Source organism: Siphateles boraxobius, unplaced genomic scaffold (genome assembly GCF_051911475.1).
Source record: "Siphateles boraxobius isolate OS27281-9 unplaced genomic scaffold, OSU_SipBor_1 86, whole genome shotgun sequence".
NCBI classification, from domain to species: domain Eukaryota; kingdom Metazoa; phylum Chordata; class Actinopteri; order Cypriniformes; family Leuciscidae; genus Siphateles; species Siphateles boraxobius.
The window spans coordinates 9,521,219-9,542,518 of record NW_027509215.1 but is presented as its reverse complement, the minus strand read 5'-3'; the positions used below and the strand labels follow the sequence as shown (position 1 = coordinate 9,542,518).

At 37.2% G+C, this 21,300-nt stretch overlaps 1 protein-coding gene across 1 annotated transcript; it reads right to left on the bottom strand.

Annotated features, from left to right (window-relative positions):
* rab11bb (RAB11B, member RAS oncogene family, b) lies at window positions 1–17,594 on the bottom strand. The gene is made up of 5 exons (XM_077222228.1): window positions 17,385–17,594; window positions 14,795–14,990; window positions 4,695–4,888; window positions 3,685–3,765; window positions 1–319 (listed from the first exon to the last, which is right to left on the bottom strand). The coding sequence occupies exons 1-5, from the start codon at window positions 17,422–17,424 to the stop codon at window positions 174–176; spliced, it is 657 nt and encodes a 218-aa protein (XP_077078343.1). The 5' UTR covers window positions 17,425–17,594; the 3' UTR covers window positions 1–173.
* Between the last annotated feature and the right edge of the window lie 3,706 nt (window positions 17,595–21,300).

Sequence of the window (21,300 nt, the reverse complement as noted above, 5' to 3'; positions counted from 1 at the left end):
TCAGATACTGTAAAAGTTTACTCATGTCAGTCGTATGCGTGTATGCGAGTAGACAAGCTATCAAAAAGAAAAATATACATATATATATATTACACAGATAAAATTGGTAACGTTAGCGGCACGACGTGTAGAGGGAGTGGGAGATGATTGACAGGTGGGGCTGGTTGTCATGGTTACAGGTTTTGGCAGCACTGCAGTTTGTTGCCCTTCTGCCCGTCTGTAGTCGGTGGGACGCTGATATCCACCACGTTGTTTCCCGGCGACTCGTCGTGGGCCGATCGCTCAGCGATTTGCTTCTGTGATACAATGCGATAAATTTCTACACATACAGGAGAAACGGAGAGAGAAAGAGTGAATCTAAAATCGGAGTGTATGAGCTTAAGTCACTGTAAAATAGCTTGATTATAAACTATTAATCTGTCTTCCCCAGAATTATTTACACATACTGATGCCGTTCTTTTTCTATCTCATCTGTATTTTACATGTAAGAACGATTTAAAAACGACAGCTTAAGTGACCGGCGTACACATATCTCTATATCAATCCCATAGAAACCACTGCAAGGATTAAAATGAGGCGTTTTACACAACGTCTGTCCACTAAAGTGTAAAGTGTGTCAGGGCTCCAGACTAACTTTTCCACTGGTTGCACTGGTGCTACCAACTTTCTCAGTTGGTCGCACCAGCATATGATTTGGTCGAACCTTTTTTTTTTTTTTTTTTTTTTGCTACATGCCATGGGATTAATCAATGCATGCTGATGAATAGTGGTTTTAATGGACCAAGGCTAATAAAGGCTTTCTGGGTTGCAGCAGAAATACCTGTAATATATTAATTATCATTGCCAAATTTCAGGATTTTCATGGATTTTGAACAGTAATTTTAATCTGTAAGCATTTTACATTTGAATTATATACAATCTATCTATTTACATTTGAATCATATTCTATCTATCTATCTGTCTATTATCATCTTTCTATCTTTTAAAAATCATTAAACATTCATATGCATTACATTTTAAAAGATTAGAGTATTATAATAAACTGATACAGATTTTTCGTTATCAAAGTTTATAAACAAAAAGCAGAAATCTCACACTCCTTACCTTCTGCATTTTATAATAATTTCCTTTTCCTCTGTCGAGCCATCATGAGAGTAATCACTCGACAGAGGAAAATATAACCGCTGAAAAGACGTAGGAGGAAGGGGCTCTGTGTTTCGTGAGACCATTTTTATCATTTTTATATGCCTTAATTCGTGAATTCGTAATCGGCGCGTTTCACCATCAGTGTGCAATACGCTTGACGTCTACGTTCGTCAATAAATAAACTGCACGTGTCTTGCGGAAGAACATTGTAGACGGAACTTCTCTCCGGGGGTCCTTCATTTCAGAGTCACACTCAGGACCTTCGGGTCCAAATGGGCTGGAAGGGTGGGATTCATATTTATTAAAATATATATATATATTTTTTTAAATGCCCCTTTTTTTTTACTTGTTTTTTATAATATTTTTTCTTTTCTTTTTTGGTGTTTTGAGAATTTTATGATTTATAATTAATCTTTATGCAATAAATATGACCCATTTCCCCCCAGTTTGCCCCCCATTGAATATAATAGAAAATTATTTTAAAAAAAATATATATTTTTTAAAAAAAAATGTAAAGGTGTATTTCATTTTAGAGTCAAGCCTAGACCTCATGAAAGCAATTTTTGAAATGAGATGGATGCCATCTGGTGGACAAACTGAGCATTTTAAAAATGCAAAACACATATGAAATCTGAATTTATTGGTTTGTTTATGTATAAAAGTGTGTTTGTGTGTGTGTGTGTGTGTGTGTGTGTGTGTGTGTGTGGATGTGTCTGTTTGGCACTCTTGATGTTTTATAGATTCACCCCTTCACTGTTGTGTACTTTTTTTCTGGATCGTGGCTGATTTGTAGATTGTACGCACAAAAAAACTCGGTATTTTCACATTTTTGCCAATTTGCCATTGATTTCCTATCCGGGTCCATTTGGACCCGAAGGTCCTGAGTGTGACAATTTTTGTTACGACCACTTAGATTATTCAAATCCTGTCCCCAATTTTTTTGGATGTTCATATACCAAGTACCAAAAAAGTCACCAAATTTCAGACCATTCCGATGAAGCTATGATTTAAAAAAAATATATATTTAAATCCGTCGGGTCCATTTGGACCGAAGGACCCCAGAGGGTGTCTATGGCGAGTCACGCAGGCACTGGGCTACTCCGCAGCCGAGACGACTCCGGGATAAAATAGTCCGAATACAAACACTTATTAAAGGCGTACCGTAGTGATTCAGAATAAGTCAAAAACACGGTTTGGAAAATGGATTCATGATGTAGCCTACTCGTTCATTTTGAACATAAGTTACGGACTGCAGCAGCTGATACAACGGCGTTCTGTTGCTCAAGCGTCCACTCGCACAAATGCGACCACATCACATTTTAACTCGCACATTCTCAAAAAATGGTCGCAGTCTGGAACCCTGTGTGTGTCTGCTCATTTAGCAGCAGGTTATCTAGCTGTATGCTAATGGTTATTAAAACATCCGTACAGTCAGTCATCCAAACATAGAAGAGCCTTCAGCAAAATAACTCATTTAGTGTGTTATGGAAGTATCATTTATGGTAACACTTTAATTTATGGTCGAATTCTCACTATTAACTAGTTGCTCATTATCATGCATATTGCTAGGATATTGGCTGTTTATTAATTCTTATAAAACACATATTAATGCCTTATTCTGCATGATCATATTCTACATCCCTTAATCCACCCAATACCTAAACTTAACCACTACCTTACTAACTATTTATAAATTAGCAGTGATTAGGAGTTTAATATATTTATTAGAACATAAAATATTATTGAAACATAAACATAATAGCTACTTAAAAATATTAACAAAAACTATAATAGTATATAAATTAGGTCACACTTTATATAAACTAAAGTGTGACCTAATTTATATACTATTATAGTTTTTTTTTCATATTTTTTTAATAATAAATAATAATAGTAATAATAATAAATATTTCTATAAGGGTTTAAGTATTATTTATATACTTTTATAGTTTTTATTTATATTTTTGTTTTCAGTTTGCATTTTAATCTTTTTTTTGTTTGTTTATCTTTTCCATTTTTATTAGGTTTTTTAAATAGTTTTGGGACTAAAACTTTACATTCTGGACAATTAGTTAATGCTTCAATTTAGTTAGTTGCCAAAGCAGCATTGCCAAAGTTTTGCATCTAATAGTTATGTTTTATTTTATTTCAGCTTTATTTCAATTAACTTCTTTTTTTTAAATAGTTTAAGGTAGTTGGTTACATGTAGTTAATGAAAATAACCCTGCTCTCAATGTATTACATGTAAAATGTTTGAGTCTGTAAACGTGAAATATAGTGATATCTTAGACTTGATGATGCATTGCATCATTTAGTCAAGAGTCGTTATGGAACCGCATTATTGTGAGTGTGAATAATTACACTCCAATGTAAAATATCTCTCTAAAATCCTATAATTTCTGGCAGGCAGTCACAGCTCAGCAGATGCTGCCGTTTTAAAGTTGCACAACACGCCACTGTCGCTGCCATGGAGTTCATGTTAGCTGGTTTATTGTGTCACACGTCCATACGTGTGTGTGTGTGTGTGTGTGTGTGTACCTGTTAGAATGTTCTTGAACGCCTCCTCCACGTTAGTTGAGTCCAGAGCGGACGTCTCGATGAATGACAGGTTATTTTTCTCTGGAAGAAAGCAGGTGTTTAATATCACTATATAACGGACCTCCTTCATGAAACACAAGCAGAAGTGATTTCAGTGCCGATCTAATTGCATTTAGTGGGGTTGTTATTATTTTTTTTTTAAATTTTGAAAGAAGTCTTTTCTGCTCGCCAAGGCTGTATTTATTTGATCAAAAATACAGTCAAAATTGTTAAATATTATTACAATTTAAAATAACTGTTTTCTATGTGATTATATGTTAAAATGTAATTTATTCCTGTGATCAAAGCTGAATTTACTCAATTACTCAGAAATCAGTATAATATGATGATTTCTCAAGAAACATTTATGATTGTTATCAATGTTGAAAACATTTGTGCTGATTAATATTTTTGTTGATGCATTTTATTTTTCAGGATGTTTTGATGAACAGAAAGCTCTAAAGAACAGCATTTTTTGCAATAGAAATTTTCATAAAATTATGAACGTCTTTATTGTCCCTTTTTTTATCAATTTAATGCATCCTTGCTAAAAAAAAACATTATTTTCTTACTCGCCAAGTGATGATTTAATGAAGGATTTGCACAGATGTTTCATTCTGTTTGTGTACAATGCAATAATCGGTACTGATTAGCCTACTAATATATTGTAGTTAATATTCATTTCTTAACCTAAAAAAAACCCTATTTTTATTTAGAAAATTATGAAGCAAATGGCATAATTCAGTAAATTACTGTAAATTAATTTAAATGATTCACTACTAATTAATTGAATTATTTAAGTTAATTCATTGAATCATTTTGTCAATCTCAAATACGGTGCAAATGCATTTCATGCACATCTCAAATGCATTGCATTACGCCAACAACGATCAAATAAAGATAAGGAGCAGCAGTTTCTCATCTCTGGTACCGTCCCACTCCTGTCATGCGTGTGTCTGTGTTCTGTGTACCTGCGAAAGCTCTGGCCTCATCGGTGGGAACGGCCCTCAGGTGTCGCAGGTCGCTCTTGTTCCCCACCAGCATGATGACGATGTTGTTATCGGCGTGATCTCGGAGCTCTTTCAGCCAGCGCTCCACGTTCTCATAGGTCAGATGCTTGGCGATGTCATACACCAGCAGTGCGCCCACCGCTCCACGGTAATACCTGTGCAGGTGAGAAACACGACATAACCTCAGTTAAAGGTGCTCTAAGCGATGTCTCGCGTTTTTTAGGCCAAAACATTTTTCGTCACATACAGCAAACATCTCCTCACCATTGGGCCCGGGTGGGCCTGTGCCCGCCCATTTTGACAGTGAGTGATTTTCAATGTAGCAGTTCATCCAATAAGCATCCCGAGGAAAGCTTTGAGTGAAAGCTTCTCAACCAATCGTCGTCTTCTACGCCACGTGTGACTTAAGGGGGTCGCACACTGGACGAGAAGCGCAGCGTCTTTAAAATTTGAACACTTTATTCTCTAAGTGTACACACACCGGCGGCGCCATTCGTCGTCTGCGGCGGCGCCCAAGCAACGGCTCAGGACCTTGTTCAAAATCCTGCCGCGCCACAGAGCGCCGTTTGTTTTATATTCAATTTAAATGTATTTGTCTCAAATCGTCTGACTTCACCCTGTGCTGCAATATACATTTAGTTTTATATTAATTTACAGAAATCAGCTGCTTGAATGAAAACTGCTGATGTTATCGGATTTTCAGCTGATATTCTCAATTCATTCAGTTAACGGACGCTCTGAGGTAAAGTGTTCAGACTGCAAAGTCAGCAACGATTGTATTTGATTGTACAGTACAATCATAACATAGTACAGACATTATCTTAATTCCATAATGTCCTTAAACATAACAGTATTGCTGGCCATAAACTGAGAAAGTGCGCGTCCAGTGTGCGATACCTCGAGTTGTCCTAGAGGCGATGCGGCACAGCGCTGCGCTTCCTGTCCAGCGTGCGACCCCCCATGCTAACGTTACTGCACTGAGCTGAGGACAGCGACACAAGAGCAACACAGGTAGGCTACTGAGTCGCTGTCCTCAGTGCCGCAGAAAAGCGCTGAAACGGAGATGATGCGGAACCCGTTTTTTTTTGTGCTTATTTTAACTGGCCCATCCAGTTTTCTGGAGGCCCACCTACAATCAAATTCCTGGCGCCGCTAGTGATCCTCACTATCCGCTAGCTGCCTGTCTCCTGAACACACTGTAAACACACGCGGTCTCTGCAGACACCCCAGGCTACACACACAGCAACAAAAACAAACTTGGCTAAGCCGCACCACGAAACATAACAAACTGTTCCAGCCAATAACCAACAAGAAGGGTTTGGGGGGTTAGTGCGCGGATGAGGAGGAGGGAGGTCTAGCTAGCCTCCGTTTTGTTTGACGATACTTTAAACGTCAACAAGAAGTGACGTCACCCGACATCGCTTACAGCACCTTTAAGTGCAATAGTAAATTACTATTGCTCAGTTTTACTTTATTTACCTAGCTAACAGGGGATGTTTTCACCAAAACTTTTAAGAATTTAGACTATACGCTGGAAATTGTGAGAAATAAATGCGACATACAGTATAAACTCGCAATTGTTAGAAAAAAGATTTGGGTATCGTTTGAACTATTCCAATCCTGCTTATTGATTTCGATTCTTATCGATTCCTAATTTCGATTTTAATGTAAAAAAATTATTCTAAGTCTTATTGCAAAACGTTTAAATGTGCCTGAATACCATGGACAAAAATAAACATGCTAAAGAACACACACAAGGTTTTTTCGCCTATGGTTTAAAAATACCATAGCAAAGTCTAACTAACGTTAATACGAATTTCAAGCATTATAAAAGACATGTAAATTAAAAGTAGGTGGGGTGCTAATTAACATAGAAACCGAAAATTCTCGGGACGGCAGCATTTGTCCAAATTTCAATCTTAACCGTTCTATATCATCAGAAATTATCTTAAAACAGGGCTTTAAGTGGAACTTGTCCTCTCTGGGGTCCTTCGGTCCAAATGGACCCGACGCATTTAAATATTTTTTTTAAAAATCATAGCTTCATCGGAATGGTCTGAAATTTGGTGACTTTTTTGGTACTTGGTATATGAACATCCAAAAAAAATTGGGGACAGGATTTGAATAATCTAAGTGGTTGTAAAAAAAATTGTCACACTCAGGACCTTCGGGTCCAAATGGACCCGGATAGGAAATCAATGGCAAATTGGCAAAAATGTGAAAATACCGAGTTTTTTTGTGCGTACAATCTACAAATCAGCCACAATCTAGAAAAAAAGCACACAACAGTGAAGGGGTGAATCTATAAAACATCAAGAGTGCAAAACAGACACATCCACACACACACACACACACACACACACACACAAACACACTTTTATACATAAACCAATAAATTCAGATTTCATATGTGTTTTGCATTTTTAAAATTCTCAGTTTGTCCACCAGATGGCATCCATCTCATTTCAAAAATTGCTTTCATGAGGTCTAAGCTTGACTCTAAAATGAAATACAGTTTTAAAAAAAAATATATATATATATATTTTTTAATAATTTTCTATTATATTCAATGGGGGGCAAACTGGGGGGAAATGGGTCATATTTATTGCATAAATATTAATTATAAATCATAAAATTCTCAAAACACCAAAAAAGAAAAGAAAAAATATTATAAAAAACAAGTAAAAAAAAAAAATTATGATTTTCTTTTAATATAATGAATCCCACCCTTCCGGCCCATTTGGACCCGAAGGTCCTGAGTGTGACTCTGAAATGAAGGACCCCAGAGGGTTAACGTGTTCCGGCCACGCAAACAGTGGCTGGTGTCTCGAGAACGCAAATGATTATCCGTTATCTCCGCGCAAACCTTAAAGGGTAACTAAACACTAAAACTACTTTTTTTAGTTAATGATCTGTAAGAATGGAGCTTCATAAATGCTGTTCATTGATTCAAGTAAATTTTTTGACATTTGGGTTTAAAGTATTTTAATTCTACAATATATGGTGTAAAAACGTCTGAGTGCTGCCCTCTTCAGGTTGAACGATGGCTACTGCAGTTGAATTTTCCTATTGGATGTTTGCGGTGGTTAGCGGTGGCAGGTGACGTAGGCAGGTTCCATACAGAGAGATGCGTCTCAGGTGCACGCCGCCCTCCGCTGGGCTCTGCCCAATTTTCCAGCATTTCTCAAATATTGCCAGTGGGTGGAGTCAGGCTCTGACCAGGGGTTTAGTTACCGTTTAAAAACGCAGACGCCGCGCACATACGCATCTCTTGTTCAGTCGATAGGTATGCGCGTTTTAATATATATGTGCGCAGGCGTGTAGTCCTTCACAAATCAACCCTCAACAACTAATTGACCTTTCTCAGATTTCGCTTGAGACAGTATAAGCATTAGCCTCGATACTAGTCGTGTCTCCTTCATTGCGTATTTTATATTTTGAATATATCCCTCCACTGCATACTGTAACCCCTTTTGCCTCGATCTGGAGGATATCGCGGAGGTATTGATCCAAAAAAGGTCACTGACACGCACGGGTATACCTCTTCCCGTCATGGCAATCTGTCCCGCTGGTCGTGTTTGACCATTTGTTTGTCGGTCGTAGCAACAGTAACTAAGGGGGGCGGGGCTCGGTGAAAGGCTAATTGTCTGGCCTTAAAAATGTATAATCAGAAATTATTTACAACTGAATTAATACATTTATTAATACACAAATAAATACAACTGAACAAAGATGTAAATAGTGTGTTAAGATTTTCAGGTATCCAGGTACAGAAACTATTCAAATCCAGGTCCACTGAAGGCTGTCTTTAGTAGAGAACCCAAGTGCAGTTTATTTACAAAACGTGATCAAACATCAAATAAAGGCATGGCATGAACTCAAAGCTTATCACAGTGGTTACAGGGAAACAATACTTGACAAAGACACATGGCAAACATGAGGGCTTAAATACACACAAGAATAATGACTAGACAAGGGACACCTGTGAACAATGAACCAATGACAAAACAGAACGCATGGAAGGATCACATGACTAGAACCGGGGATCACATGACAGACATGAAACAGGAACATGAAACAAACCAAATCGTGACAAATGTAACATAACACTGCACTTTATAAATCAAATATACATTACAATAATTAGAAATATCGTATCAAAGATATTTCGTCTGAATTTTCTCTGTTTTTTGTTGTTTGATTATCGTTATTATAGAGACGACAGCAGGAATTTTACGCTGCTGTCGCTTTAAGAGCAGCACGGATCCAATATACTGTTACACGTGAGGGGTTCTTGTTAACCGTTTATGTTCGCTTAAGACACAACCTACTGTGTTTACGAGGATATTTTGACATATTTGTGTGAAATTGTCTGTTCAAGTGCAAAAAGACGTGGAAAAGGAATTTAGTTCGGTATCGTGCACTTTACATTATGAGACACGACGGCTTACTGTGCACGTCTTCTTGTGCTTGAATGGTTTAAAGTCATATTAAAATAGACACACACAAAAAACGATAAAGAGGAATCGAAATTTTTATCAACGCTTGAATAAATACTATCACAAATAAATTGCTTAATGTCAGTTAATTTTAGTTAATGCATGAACTAATGGAGTCTTATTGTAAGGTGTGAACTAAAAAATAAAACAATTTAACGGCTGAGATGAAGGATGCAAATGTTATTTTTGGTCCAAGGGAATCAGAACCACATCTGTTCACCTACAGCCACAAATGCAAATTATTCCCATTTGTTGAATATTTGTTCTGTTTAACAAATTTGACTTGATTCATGCATATTTTTAATCCAGGTTACAAAAGTAAAAGAGATTACACTTTATTTTACTGTACGTGTACCTACAGTCTACGTACACAAGAAAGTACTGGTTATAAAAGGTACATGGGTTAAGGTTAAGTTTAGGGGTAGGTTGAGATAGTATCTAGTTATTGTAATTGCTATAATAAGTACATAGTATACATGTGTAACAAATAACTTGCGCAACTGGATCCTGACACATGGATCTGCAATGTTGGCTTTGTCACGTCTATTGTAGACAGCCTCAAGACAAGAAAATATGATGAAGCATTTCTCGCCCCCAGATTCACCAGTACAGCAGTGTGTAATTGTCACAAACTGCTCTGACACATGCAGCTTTATTAATGTAATCCAGAATCATGATCCAAAAACAGGCAATAGGACAAAACACAAAACACAACAGGGCAGAAAAACTAGTGATGATGGGCGAATTCAAAACATTGAAGCTTCAAACCTTTTTCTTTCGAATCAGTGGGTTCAGAGTGTGTATCAAACTGCAAAAGTCACGTGATTCTAGTAAATTATGCTTTTTTACGTCATAACTGTTTCAAAATTTCACTGGTTCACCAGTGGGGGGCGATATGAACCCACGAATCACGAACCATTAAACCAGTGTCTTTAGGCGTATGCTGTTTTTGATCCTCGGGATGTGGCCAGATGGGGTTTATACATCTGTAGATGTTTTAATGAGACATGTATAAAGGAAAAATAGTAGTTAATGGTCTCATATGGTGCTTTTCCACTACACAGTACCAGCTTGACTCGACTCGAATCGCCTTTGTTTGGTTTTCCACTGTGTAAAAGTTGTACCTGTACCTGCTTTCGGGTACTTTTTTTCGTATCACCTCCGGCGAGGTTCTGAGTGAGCTGAGGCGATACTAAAATGTGACGTGAAAACATTGCAGACTGCTGATTGGTCCGAGAGAATCATCACTATTCACTGCATCATCATTGTACGCGACAGACGGAGCTGTTCTTTTTCAGCAGTATTTCGTTTCATTGGTCTCAGCCTCTCCTGAAACAACGTTTGTCTTCTTGCTGTGAGAAACAGCCACATCCCGAGGATCAAAAACAGCATACACTCGATTTCCTCCATTGTCCTGTGTGTGTGTGTGTGGGTAGTGGGTGTGTGTCGCGTAGAAGATTAGGTCACGGCGGTTTCCTGTGGCGTTGCTATGACGACCAGGTACTATTGTGGAGGTATTATCTGTAATGGAAAACGGGAGTGAAAAGCGAGCCGGTACTGGTAATGGAAAAGCGCCATTATTGGCCTGTTTACCTGAGCAATCCATGGAAAAAACAAAACAAGCCTTTTTTTTAAAACACATATTATATAGACACTTGATATTTAATCTTATTTAGATGATTAGTTGCATTTGATAGAAATTACTTTCAATGAAACATTTGAAATGGGTTTGTAAACTGTGTTTTTATGCATGTTTGGCCTGAGTTTGTTGCATTTACACTGTTTTGGCCAGAAGGGGTCATTTCGAACGCTTAGAAACTGTGAATCGTTTTGCAAAGAAATTTGTTTAATTGATTCAAAGCTTTGAAACGGTTCGTTTCTACCATCACTAAGAAAAAAAAAACACAAAAGATTAAAAACCATGTCACACGAAACCACAGAATGCAATGAGTGAGTAAAAAAACAAAAACGAGTTAATCAAACACAGGTGGAAGTAATCAGACCATAATGAGTCCATGCAATGGGTTATGGGAAATGTAGTTCATGAGTGCCCTCTGGTGGAGATTATGGGCACTCCAACTGTGGATGTGACCGTAATGAAGATAAACTACTGGGTGTTTGCATGCCTTCAAAATTAGCTTCTGACAAGTATAAAGTTTAGAGAATTCACATCACGAATACAAAGTTGAGAAGTTGTAGTAGGCTACTCTATTATTTACAATGTTTCAAATAAATCCTATAGGATTTTGCAAGTAATGCTGGTGCCACACCAAAAGATAAGATTTACAAAATGTGAGAAACCACAAAGATGAGGACAAAAATCCTAGATTTAACAGTTTTGCACCTATAATGTGTGGTGTGACGCGATGTGAAAAAGACAACACACCACACACAAACAGATTTTCAACCATGTTGAATACGATTCGCGACCGGGGCGGCTCCGGCGTTCTTCCCAGCAGATTCGGTCACTCTTAACACACCTCACACCACAGAAAAATCTGATATAAGATAATCTATAGAATCATCAAGATAATCGGGACTTTAGTTAGGATTGTCGGAAGTTATGAAATCGTCCCGAATATCTTTTGGTGTGTCCTCAGCATAAGGTCTGAGAGTGTCTTTATCTGGGTGCAGGTATTAAAGGGGTGGTATAATGCGCTTTTCACAAGATGTAAAATATGTCTCTGATGTCCCCAGAGTGTGTATGTGAAGTTTGAGCTCAAAATACCCCACAGATATGGTTATATAGCATGTTAAAGTTGTCACTTTTTGAGGGTGAGCAAAAACACACCATTTTTGTGTCTGTCCCTTTAAATGCAAATGAGCAGCTGCTCCCAGCCGCAAGGGGGCGGAGCTTCAAGAGCTTGTGTCCTTTTACCTCACACACACATGCACTGAAAATTTCAAAAACATTTAGCTTTTTATGTTCAAACCGGAGTCAGAATGATGGAGAGACTCACATGTAACATGTAGACAACATTTCTGAGTGGTTAGTTGATGAATTTATGTAGCTTATGTGTAGTTATCTTCTAGTCCTTGATTAGCATATTCTATCTTGATAATCTACAAATCGTGTTCGAGGGGCGGGGTTTATGTACATTTTAGAGTTAGTGATGTCACTAACCCAGGAGGAATGTGGTGTAGTCCCTACCAGCCGTTTGTTGTAGTCCTTATAAAGTGATTTATTCTCCCTTTGCTTTGAACTTTGAGCTTTGTAACTTTGTAGATGTTGTTTATGCTCAAACAGCAACATTACACACTAACTAAGGCCCTGTTTACACGAGAACGCTCGCGGGTGAAAACGTAAAAATATTTTATCAGATGTGCCTTTCGTTTACACTGCGACGGCATTTTTGGGGCTTAAAAACGCAAAAAAGTGAAACCAACCTCCAGAGTGGAAATCTTAAAAACGCTCCACCGTCGCGTTCCCATATAAAGGGTAAAAACGTAAATATGCTCACGGTGGCTCTCGACGCATACGCGTTTACGTCACAGGCATGCGCCAGTACAGGAAAATAACAACCAACATGTCAGATTATTTCCATACGTCGGACCTTCAAGTTGCCCTAGCAGCTCTGATAAACGTACAAGAGTCTTTTTGCTGTTCGCTTCGCGGGGTTTTGATTTCGCGCAACTAGGGAGAGAAGTAGCATAGATATATACTCTAGATGTCGCCTTGGGGTTCTAAGCATGCGTCAAAACCGCCGCCATCTTGGAAAAGGGGTCTTGTCATAGGAAGTAGCTAGGTAACGCTGAATTCATGGATGATGCCGGACTTTTGTGCTGCGTATGGATTAGGGGTGTCACGATTCTCCAAATCCTCGATTCTATTACATTTTCGTTTCTAAGGTCACGGTTAAATTCGATTCTCGATTTTTTTTTTTGAAGCACAGGTTGCTGTTGCTCCTAAAAAGCTGACATCAGTTCATCGCAATCTCACACATCTCTGTTATTATCAATGAAGCTGACTGCACAATGAATCTTTCATAATATATAGCCTACACTTTGTTTGTTATAATTAGAGGATTTGCCAGCTTACAGAATTCAGCACTGAACAAAAAGTCCGTTTTGAGCGGTGAGGGGAGTCTATCTTAAATGCTTCTGATTGGTCATTGCGTTCAAGAAATCAACACATATGTCTGTGATTGGCTAAATCGCTCAACGCTGCAAACATGTTTTAAATAGAAACTCTGGCCTGTAAATCGTTTCCATTTTGTTTTAGTTCTTCTTGTTGCTTTTCTGCAACAGATGAAAAAAATTTATTATTTTTTATGTTTTATTCATAGATATTTCTAGTTTGCGGGAGTCCCGCGAATCGTTTTATTCTCCCGCACACACAGAGTGAGTGCATTACCGCCCGCGCTCGCACTCGGCCATCAAATCTAGTCCCGCGCCGCACTCTATTGCGTCGTAGTGCACGTCTATAGATCAAGAGCCCGGCCCGAGGATAGTGACGGGAAATATCGGCCAAGTTCGGGCTCGGGCATAGAATCCAAGTTAGAGGACTCACAGCCTTTCAACACGTGTGTTGTTTTCCCGCGCCGTGATGAGTCGTTCATGAACGATCCGTTCATTGCCTCTGTCACGCGACAAATGAAGGATTTCATTTCATAATGATTTCTTAATTCAGAATATGATCAAGATTGCGTTGGATGTGTTCGGGGAATTTGCCTGTTAAAAGTATAACATTTAAAGCCCCTGAAATGACTAGAAAAAAGATTAGTTAATTTTGATGAACGAGATTGAACAATAGAGTCAGTAAAACGATCCGAACTTTCCATCACGGGCGTGACATGGGGGCGTGGCAGCATCGACGATTCCATTTTTAATTTAGATTTTTGAGTTTGTGAATTAATTTCGATCGATTTCGATTTAGAATTGAAATCGTGACACCCTTAGTATGGATGTTCACACGAACGAAATCTAAAAACCAGACAGCAAGGGATTACATTTCACAAGAATCTTACATTTAAAAAAAATATATATATTTCTCTGGACTCAATGATAAGTACATGTCTGACCGTTGGAACGAACCAAAACAACTTGAAAATCGCATTCATGACGATTTATGGTGATTTTATTTCCGTTAGACCTTTTCCTACATTGACGCTGATGCATTAAAGAGGGGGGGCTCCCCTGTTCCAAGATGGCGGCTCAATTGACCCATTCGTTCCAATGAACTGCCGTAGCCAAGGCGACATCTAGTGTATATATCTATGGAGAAGTAGAAGGAAGGATGTACGCAGACGCGCGGACTTGGTGTTGTTGTGTGGCATTGCTTTACATTGCCACCTAGCCGCCTGGAGTGCATACTACATCGAATTTCACACACTTTTGCGTCACCATATGCATCGTTTAAACGCAGAATAAAAAGTGATAACGCAACGCCACTTTGGCGTTTTCTCTTCAGATCGTTTCTGTGTAAAAATAAAAATAGCCTAAAATTTGAAAAATGAAATCATATTCAACCACCCCTTTAAAAATATTTATCCACACCCAGCGAAGTTAGTGGACCCCTGGTCTATATGAAGGCTTTAGTGCTGTGACGTGGCCTGTACTCACGCAGAGGTGATGGCCCTGTACCGCTCCTGTCCGGCCGTATCCCAGATCTGAGCTTTTATCGTCTTGCCGTCCACCTGGATGCTCCTGGTGGCGAACTCCACTCCTATCGTGCTCTTGCTCTCCAGGTTGAACTCGTTGCGTGTGAAGCGCGACAGCAGGTTACTCTTCCCGACTCCCGAATCTCCGATGAGGACAACTGAGAGCAGACGCACACAAACACACAAAAATATCATATACACCGGTGTTGTATCTATGTATCATCTTTATATCTCTTTTAATTCCTTTTTTAGCTGTTTTAGCTTCCCTTGCATTTATTTTGTAAAAATACACCCTTATGTTCTCCATATTTGAATCCATAAACTTTTTTCATTTAAATCCTTTCTGTGAAAAGCACTTTAAATTACTATAATGTATAAAATGTGCAATAATAAACTCTCTCCACAGTCGTGACTTAACAAAATGTTAACATAGACCATTCAGGAAGGTTGTGTTTAAAGATATTTAATACTTTCATTCAGTAAGGAAGCATTAAATTGATAGAAAATTACGAATATATTTATAATGTTACAAAAGATTCTATTTTAAATAAATGCTGTTCTTTTTAATGTTCTATTCATCAAAGAATCCTGAAAAATTTAATGTATCACGGTTTTCACAAAAATATGAAGCTGTTTTCAACATTGATAATAATCATAAATGTTTCTTGAGCATCAAATCATCATATTATACTGATTTCCGAAGGATCATGTGACACTGAAGACTGGAGTAATGATGCTGAAAATTTAAGTTTAACATATATTCAGTTAGAAAACATCTATTTTAAATTGTAATAATAATATTTCACAATATTAATGTTTTACTGTATTTTTGATCAAATCAATCCAGTCTTGAAAAATATAGAAAGACATTAAAAAAATCTTACCGACCCCAAACTTTATATGCTCTAGATCAGTGTTTCCCAACCAACACACATTTCAGATGTCTTTCTTATCTGACCCATATATTTCTGGTCTTGGAGTCTCTATTATAAAGAGCGGATGAGTTGAAACAGGAATGTTTGACTAGAAAGAGTTCAAAAATGTGTAGTGTGTGTGTGTGTGTGTGTGTGTGTGCCTCAAGCAACAGGGTTGGGAAACGCTGATCTAAAATGGCAAATATTCCTTAAATCAAGCCAAAAATTCATTCAAAACCACCTATAGCTTAAAAAAACATTATAAATTGAAGCCACCAAAATGGAAATATAAGGAACAATATATATATATATATATATTGTGTCCAAGACCAGAAATATATGGGTCATATAAGAAAGACATGTGAAATGTGTGTTGTTTGGGAAACACTGATCTAGACTAGAGCATATAAAGTTTGGGGTTGGTAAGATTGTAAAAAAAAAATTTTTTTTATATTTTCCAAGGCTGCATTCATTTGATCAAAAATACAGTAAAACAGTAATATTGTGAAATATTATTATTACAATTTAAATAGATGTTTTCTATGTGAATATATGTTAAACTTAAATTTTCAGCATCATTACTCCAGTCTTCAGTGTCACATGATCCTTCGGAAATCAGTATAATATGATGATTTGCTGCTCAAGAAACATTTATGATTATTATCAATGTTGAAAACGGCTTCATATATATATATATATATATATATATATATATATATATAATTTGACGACTCATACAAATTTCATTTTCAACTTTTTCAGATCTCTCTCTCTCTCTCTCTCTCTCTCTCTCTCTCTCTCTCTCTCTCTATCTCTCTCTCTCTCTCTCTCCAGTTCTTTCTTTTGGAAAAGTTCTTGTTTTGAAGGCCCATTACTCAAGACCCGGTGTGATGCTTCTCTACAACATCTGTTGTGTTCCTCAGTAAAGGATTGCACAGTCTTCATGTGAGGTGAGCTGTTCCTTCACATCTGTGAACGAGTTTGCATTGATTTCCTTCAGCTCAGGGTGAGTGAGATGTCATTAGGACTGGCTGCTGATATTCTTATGTTGTCCTGCTGGGAAGTCGGGACGAACTTTGTTCCACATATAATGCTGATCTTGTGAAAATCGAATGTAACAGTTTTCCCGCGTCAGACTTTGATCGGGCGGTGACGTGATACAATCAAAGAAACATAGTAACATCGGTTACAATGTAACAAACCAGCTGGAGGAGATCATATCACGATGTGACCAACTTATTATCATACAATACACTATCATAGAAAGCAGTGCAAAGCAAACAGACATAATTGAGTGTTTTTTTCCCCCTTAAATCACATAGGGCTACAGCAAGATCCTCATTTAAGCTTTATTAATGCATCATGTTCAGTTTCCCATCGTTCAGGCCCATAAATCCTGATCCCAGCCGGTGTGAAAGTATCCAGGCCATCACACACACAGATGTTTTACTGATCGATGGATGTGTATTGATGCCTCTGCGGGCGTTTCTATGTCAAAGACCGTTAAATAATTTCAGACTACCATCGCAAAACAGCTTTCCTGATACAACAGACTCTCAAATCCTTGTCAGATCTATAGGTCTGAAACAATGGGTGGATTATGAATGGTTACTCTGTATGAGGGAATGCAGAATTTACCTTTGAACAAGAAATCGTATTCATCATCTCTGTTGGCCATTTTAGAGAAGCCCGCTCCGTGCTGTAGTCCAAGGGAAATCAGATGATGCTGTATTAATAACTCAATGCAGGAAGAAATAATCAGATGAATACTGAAGAAGACACACACACTGCGCCAGTGCTGCTGTCACACACACCGCAGGAAGAGTGATATTTTCGGTCTGCATTAGAGGAGGAGTCCCGCAGATCTTGATCATGTGTCCGGCAGAGGGCGCTGTAAACACCGCATTATATCAGGGCCTTCATACATGTGTGCTGTGTGGCAAACCGGGATAGCTTCACATGTTCAGTGTTACTCTAATTTCATTTTTAGTAGTAGGAATTAAATTAGAGAGCGCTACAGTTCAATTATTTCTTGTAGCCTACATATGATAGTAAAGAGCTCTCTATAATAATGCGATTTCCACCACATCTCAAATTATGTGTTGGGTTCAAGAGCATTCTGTGATAGAAATTACATTTTAGGGATTGACAAACAATAAAAATTGAATTAGAGAGCTCTATAATCATAATTGATGCTAGTAATAATTGAATTAGAGAGCTCTATAAACATTATAATTGATACTAGTAAAAATTTAATTAGAGAGCTCTATAATTTTATTTGTTAGCCTATGCATATAAGATGCATATCGGTACAAACTTAACGCTAGGAAGTATTTATAATGAATTAATCTGGAATCTCAAGCGTTGGAGGAATCAGAGGCCAGAAGGAAATATGTGAGTTGACCTTTCATGACCCTAGTGTTTCCTGTGGCTGACAGGAAGTGAGGTTTGACTGCTGAATTAGCATCCTAGCAGAGGACAAACATGTTATACATTAACGTTTGGAATTTGTTTTTTTGACATTTTCCTAGAGCTGGAAAGCTGCAATGCATGAACTAATCCAAAGACATTGGCAGCTTGAACCTCCAGCTTAGCTAAATGTTTCTTCTTAACACAATCATGCATGCTTTTATGGAAAGAGATACTGACATTTTGTGCATTCCCTGAAAATCAAACCTAACTTTAACAATGCAAGTGTCATGCATCATTTGATCCACAGCACTGTAAAAATGATTAAACTAAACATTTGAGTTAATACTAAGAAGTTTTGTATTAACTTAAAGTTTTAGTTTCAATTAACTAAAAATGGTAATGCACCCCGGTCATGCTGGGATATTTCAACCCATGTTTGGGTCAAATATGGACAAACACAACCATTGATTTAAATTAAAGTCCCCCTGTAGTGAAAATCAAGCTGTTTTTAATATGTTTTAAGACAAACCATGTGTAAATTCATAAGTCGACAGCATTGCTGAGTATTTTCTGCTTAAAACTGCAGTGAACCAAAGACAGTCTCAAAAACACGCTTTGAAATCGCTGGTGTTTCTGACGTCACAAACTACCTTGTAACCAATCAGATCAACGTGTGATCGTCAACGAGTGGATCTCTGAGCTGAGTGAGTGAGTGGAGGCGGGGCTCATTTGCATATTCATAGAACCGCGCATACTAAATGAGACAAGGTTGTCGAGTTACATTCAAGATATTTTAAGGCATGAAGAATTTTTTTCAAGGAAAAAATAATTAAATATGTCATTTTGGTGATCAAAGATGATAAAATTACTGACTATAGGTTAATTTAAACCAATGGTTGTCATTGTTTGTCCATATTTGATCCAAAGATTGAAACAACCCAGTATTTTTTTGGTTAACAAATAATTTTTCAATAGAGAGGATATTAAATTTAATAAACATGGTGCTAATGTTCAGCTTCAGAATGTGCTGTCAAATTGTTTTTATATTGCTTACATTTTTTTTTCTCAAAGATTTACCCAAATTTTTATTTTTTATATTAGTGAAATATAAAACTGATGGAAAGTGGACCATGAAATTGAAATGAACCTAAACCTAAAGTGTTTGTTTATTCGTTTATTGCTTTGTCATTGGTTTTAACATGCTTATTTTGGTCTTAATAAGAGCAGGGAGAGTGAAGTGTCTGAGGATGATTCTGGGATGGTTGAGAGATTGTTACCGAGGTGATTCACATCACTTACCATGGTAACATGCAAATGAAGGCTGGATTTAGATTCCGTCACATGACTCATGCAAAACTGCAACCACAGAGTTTCTCTCTCAGAGAATGAAAGAGAAAATAACTTGAAATGTGTGTCATATTTACTATACTATAAACTGTCATTGTTCCATCATATCTTATGAGTAAAAGTTACATCCCATAATGCAAATCAGATCACAGTTATTTCTTCTTGACAGCAATGAGATTAAATTAAGAGCAAGTTACTACTTTTGTGCAAAAGTCTCAGACAAATTTCCTTGTTTTGTCCTTTATTAAGTGAAATAAATAAATATAAAGTGAAATATAATTTCACATGCTTCTTTAAAAAATGGAAAGAAAGAAAAGAGGGTACATAACCATACATTTTTGAATAAGCACAATTAAACATTCCTTTTTATATGAAAGTATTAAACGAACAGCAGTTGTTTAAATTTCTTTACTGGTTTAAGATTTTGACATTTTATCTAAGTATATTTTAACCTCCTTCTCAAGCACTTTAAAAAGAAACTTGCCGTTTGTGAATTTGCATTTGTGATTATGCAGTTTGTATAAAAAGAAAATAGAATTTATAATGAAAACAACATCCTTTGAGAATCATCCTTAATATAATGACCTAAAATCACCTTTATACTTATAGGATAAGAGAAATGAATATTAAATATTCTCAAAAATAAAACTCTTTCCAGCAATGATGGGTATTGTTATATGTTCTCCTTATTTGTCAATGGACTTTTATTATACTTCCGGTTTCCTGTTCTGTCTGCCATCTTTGTAGTCCTATTTTGTAGTTTTCATGATCGTTTGTGTCTTGTTGTTAAGCTTGTGTATTTATAGCCCTTAGGGGTTCTCTTGTTGCTTTGTCAGTTGTTGTTTGCACGTGTTTCTGTTCCTGGTTATTTGTTTATTTAGTTTCTTCCAGTAACTCCTTGCAGTCAGATCCTCTCCTTCTCTTCAGCTGCCAGCTTCAGATATCTTGTCGGGCTTTGCAATTAATCGAATTTCAATTTCGATTTCGATTTTGGCTCCCAACGATCACCAAAATAGTACAATCGAGTAAAAATTTTGCCATGTTCTGTTTTGCAAGAAGACTCTTATTGTGTCTTGTGTTTTGAATGACACGCGCACGCGCACATCCGCCCCTCCCGAAGCCATAAACTCTCTCCGCTTGAATGTTTAAACTGATTAGACTTAAAAAAAGAAGTGAAAATGATCAACTTTAGTCGGCAGGACCATGATTTGCTCTTCTTCTACAGTTCACATCTGTGTTCCTCCTGACAGACACTAGAGGGTGTCGTATGCATATACTCATGTGTGCTCATGTTTTACTCATCTGCATATTTTACATGTACGTAGGCCTATAGATATAGCATTTGAATTTCTCTGAAACTTCACAATCATGAAGATTTTTTTTTTTTTTTGCAGTTTATTTTTAATAAATGGTCTGGATGGACTATCACACACTCCTGAAACTCTCTTTTCTCTCTCTTTCTTTTAAATTACGCCATCTAGACTTCTCTTTAAAAAGTTGTCATATGTTCAGGCCAGAGTAAACCCTTTGTAGAACATACTTTCTTTAACAGTCGTGAGGCAAGTTTCTGTATGTAATTTCGCTCTTTTTCACTTCCAAAAATTGTACTTTAAACAGTAGCATGAAAATGTCTGGATCCAGGCTATTACAGCTATAATAGGGTAAGGGAGCTTACTTGCTTATCTACAGGTTTATATAGTAGAATTTACAGTAGTTTACTGATAAATTGACAATATTTTTTACAGTAGCTGTTCACCAGTTATTGTGTATATGATATCACTGCACAGCACCCATA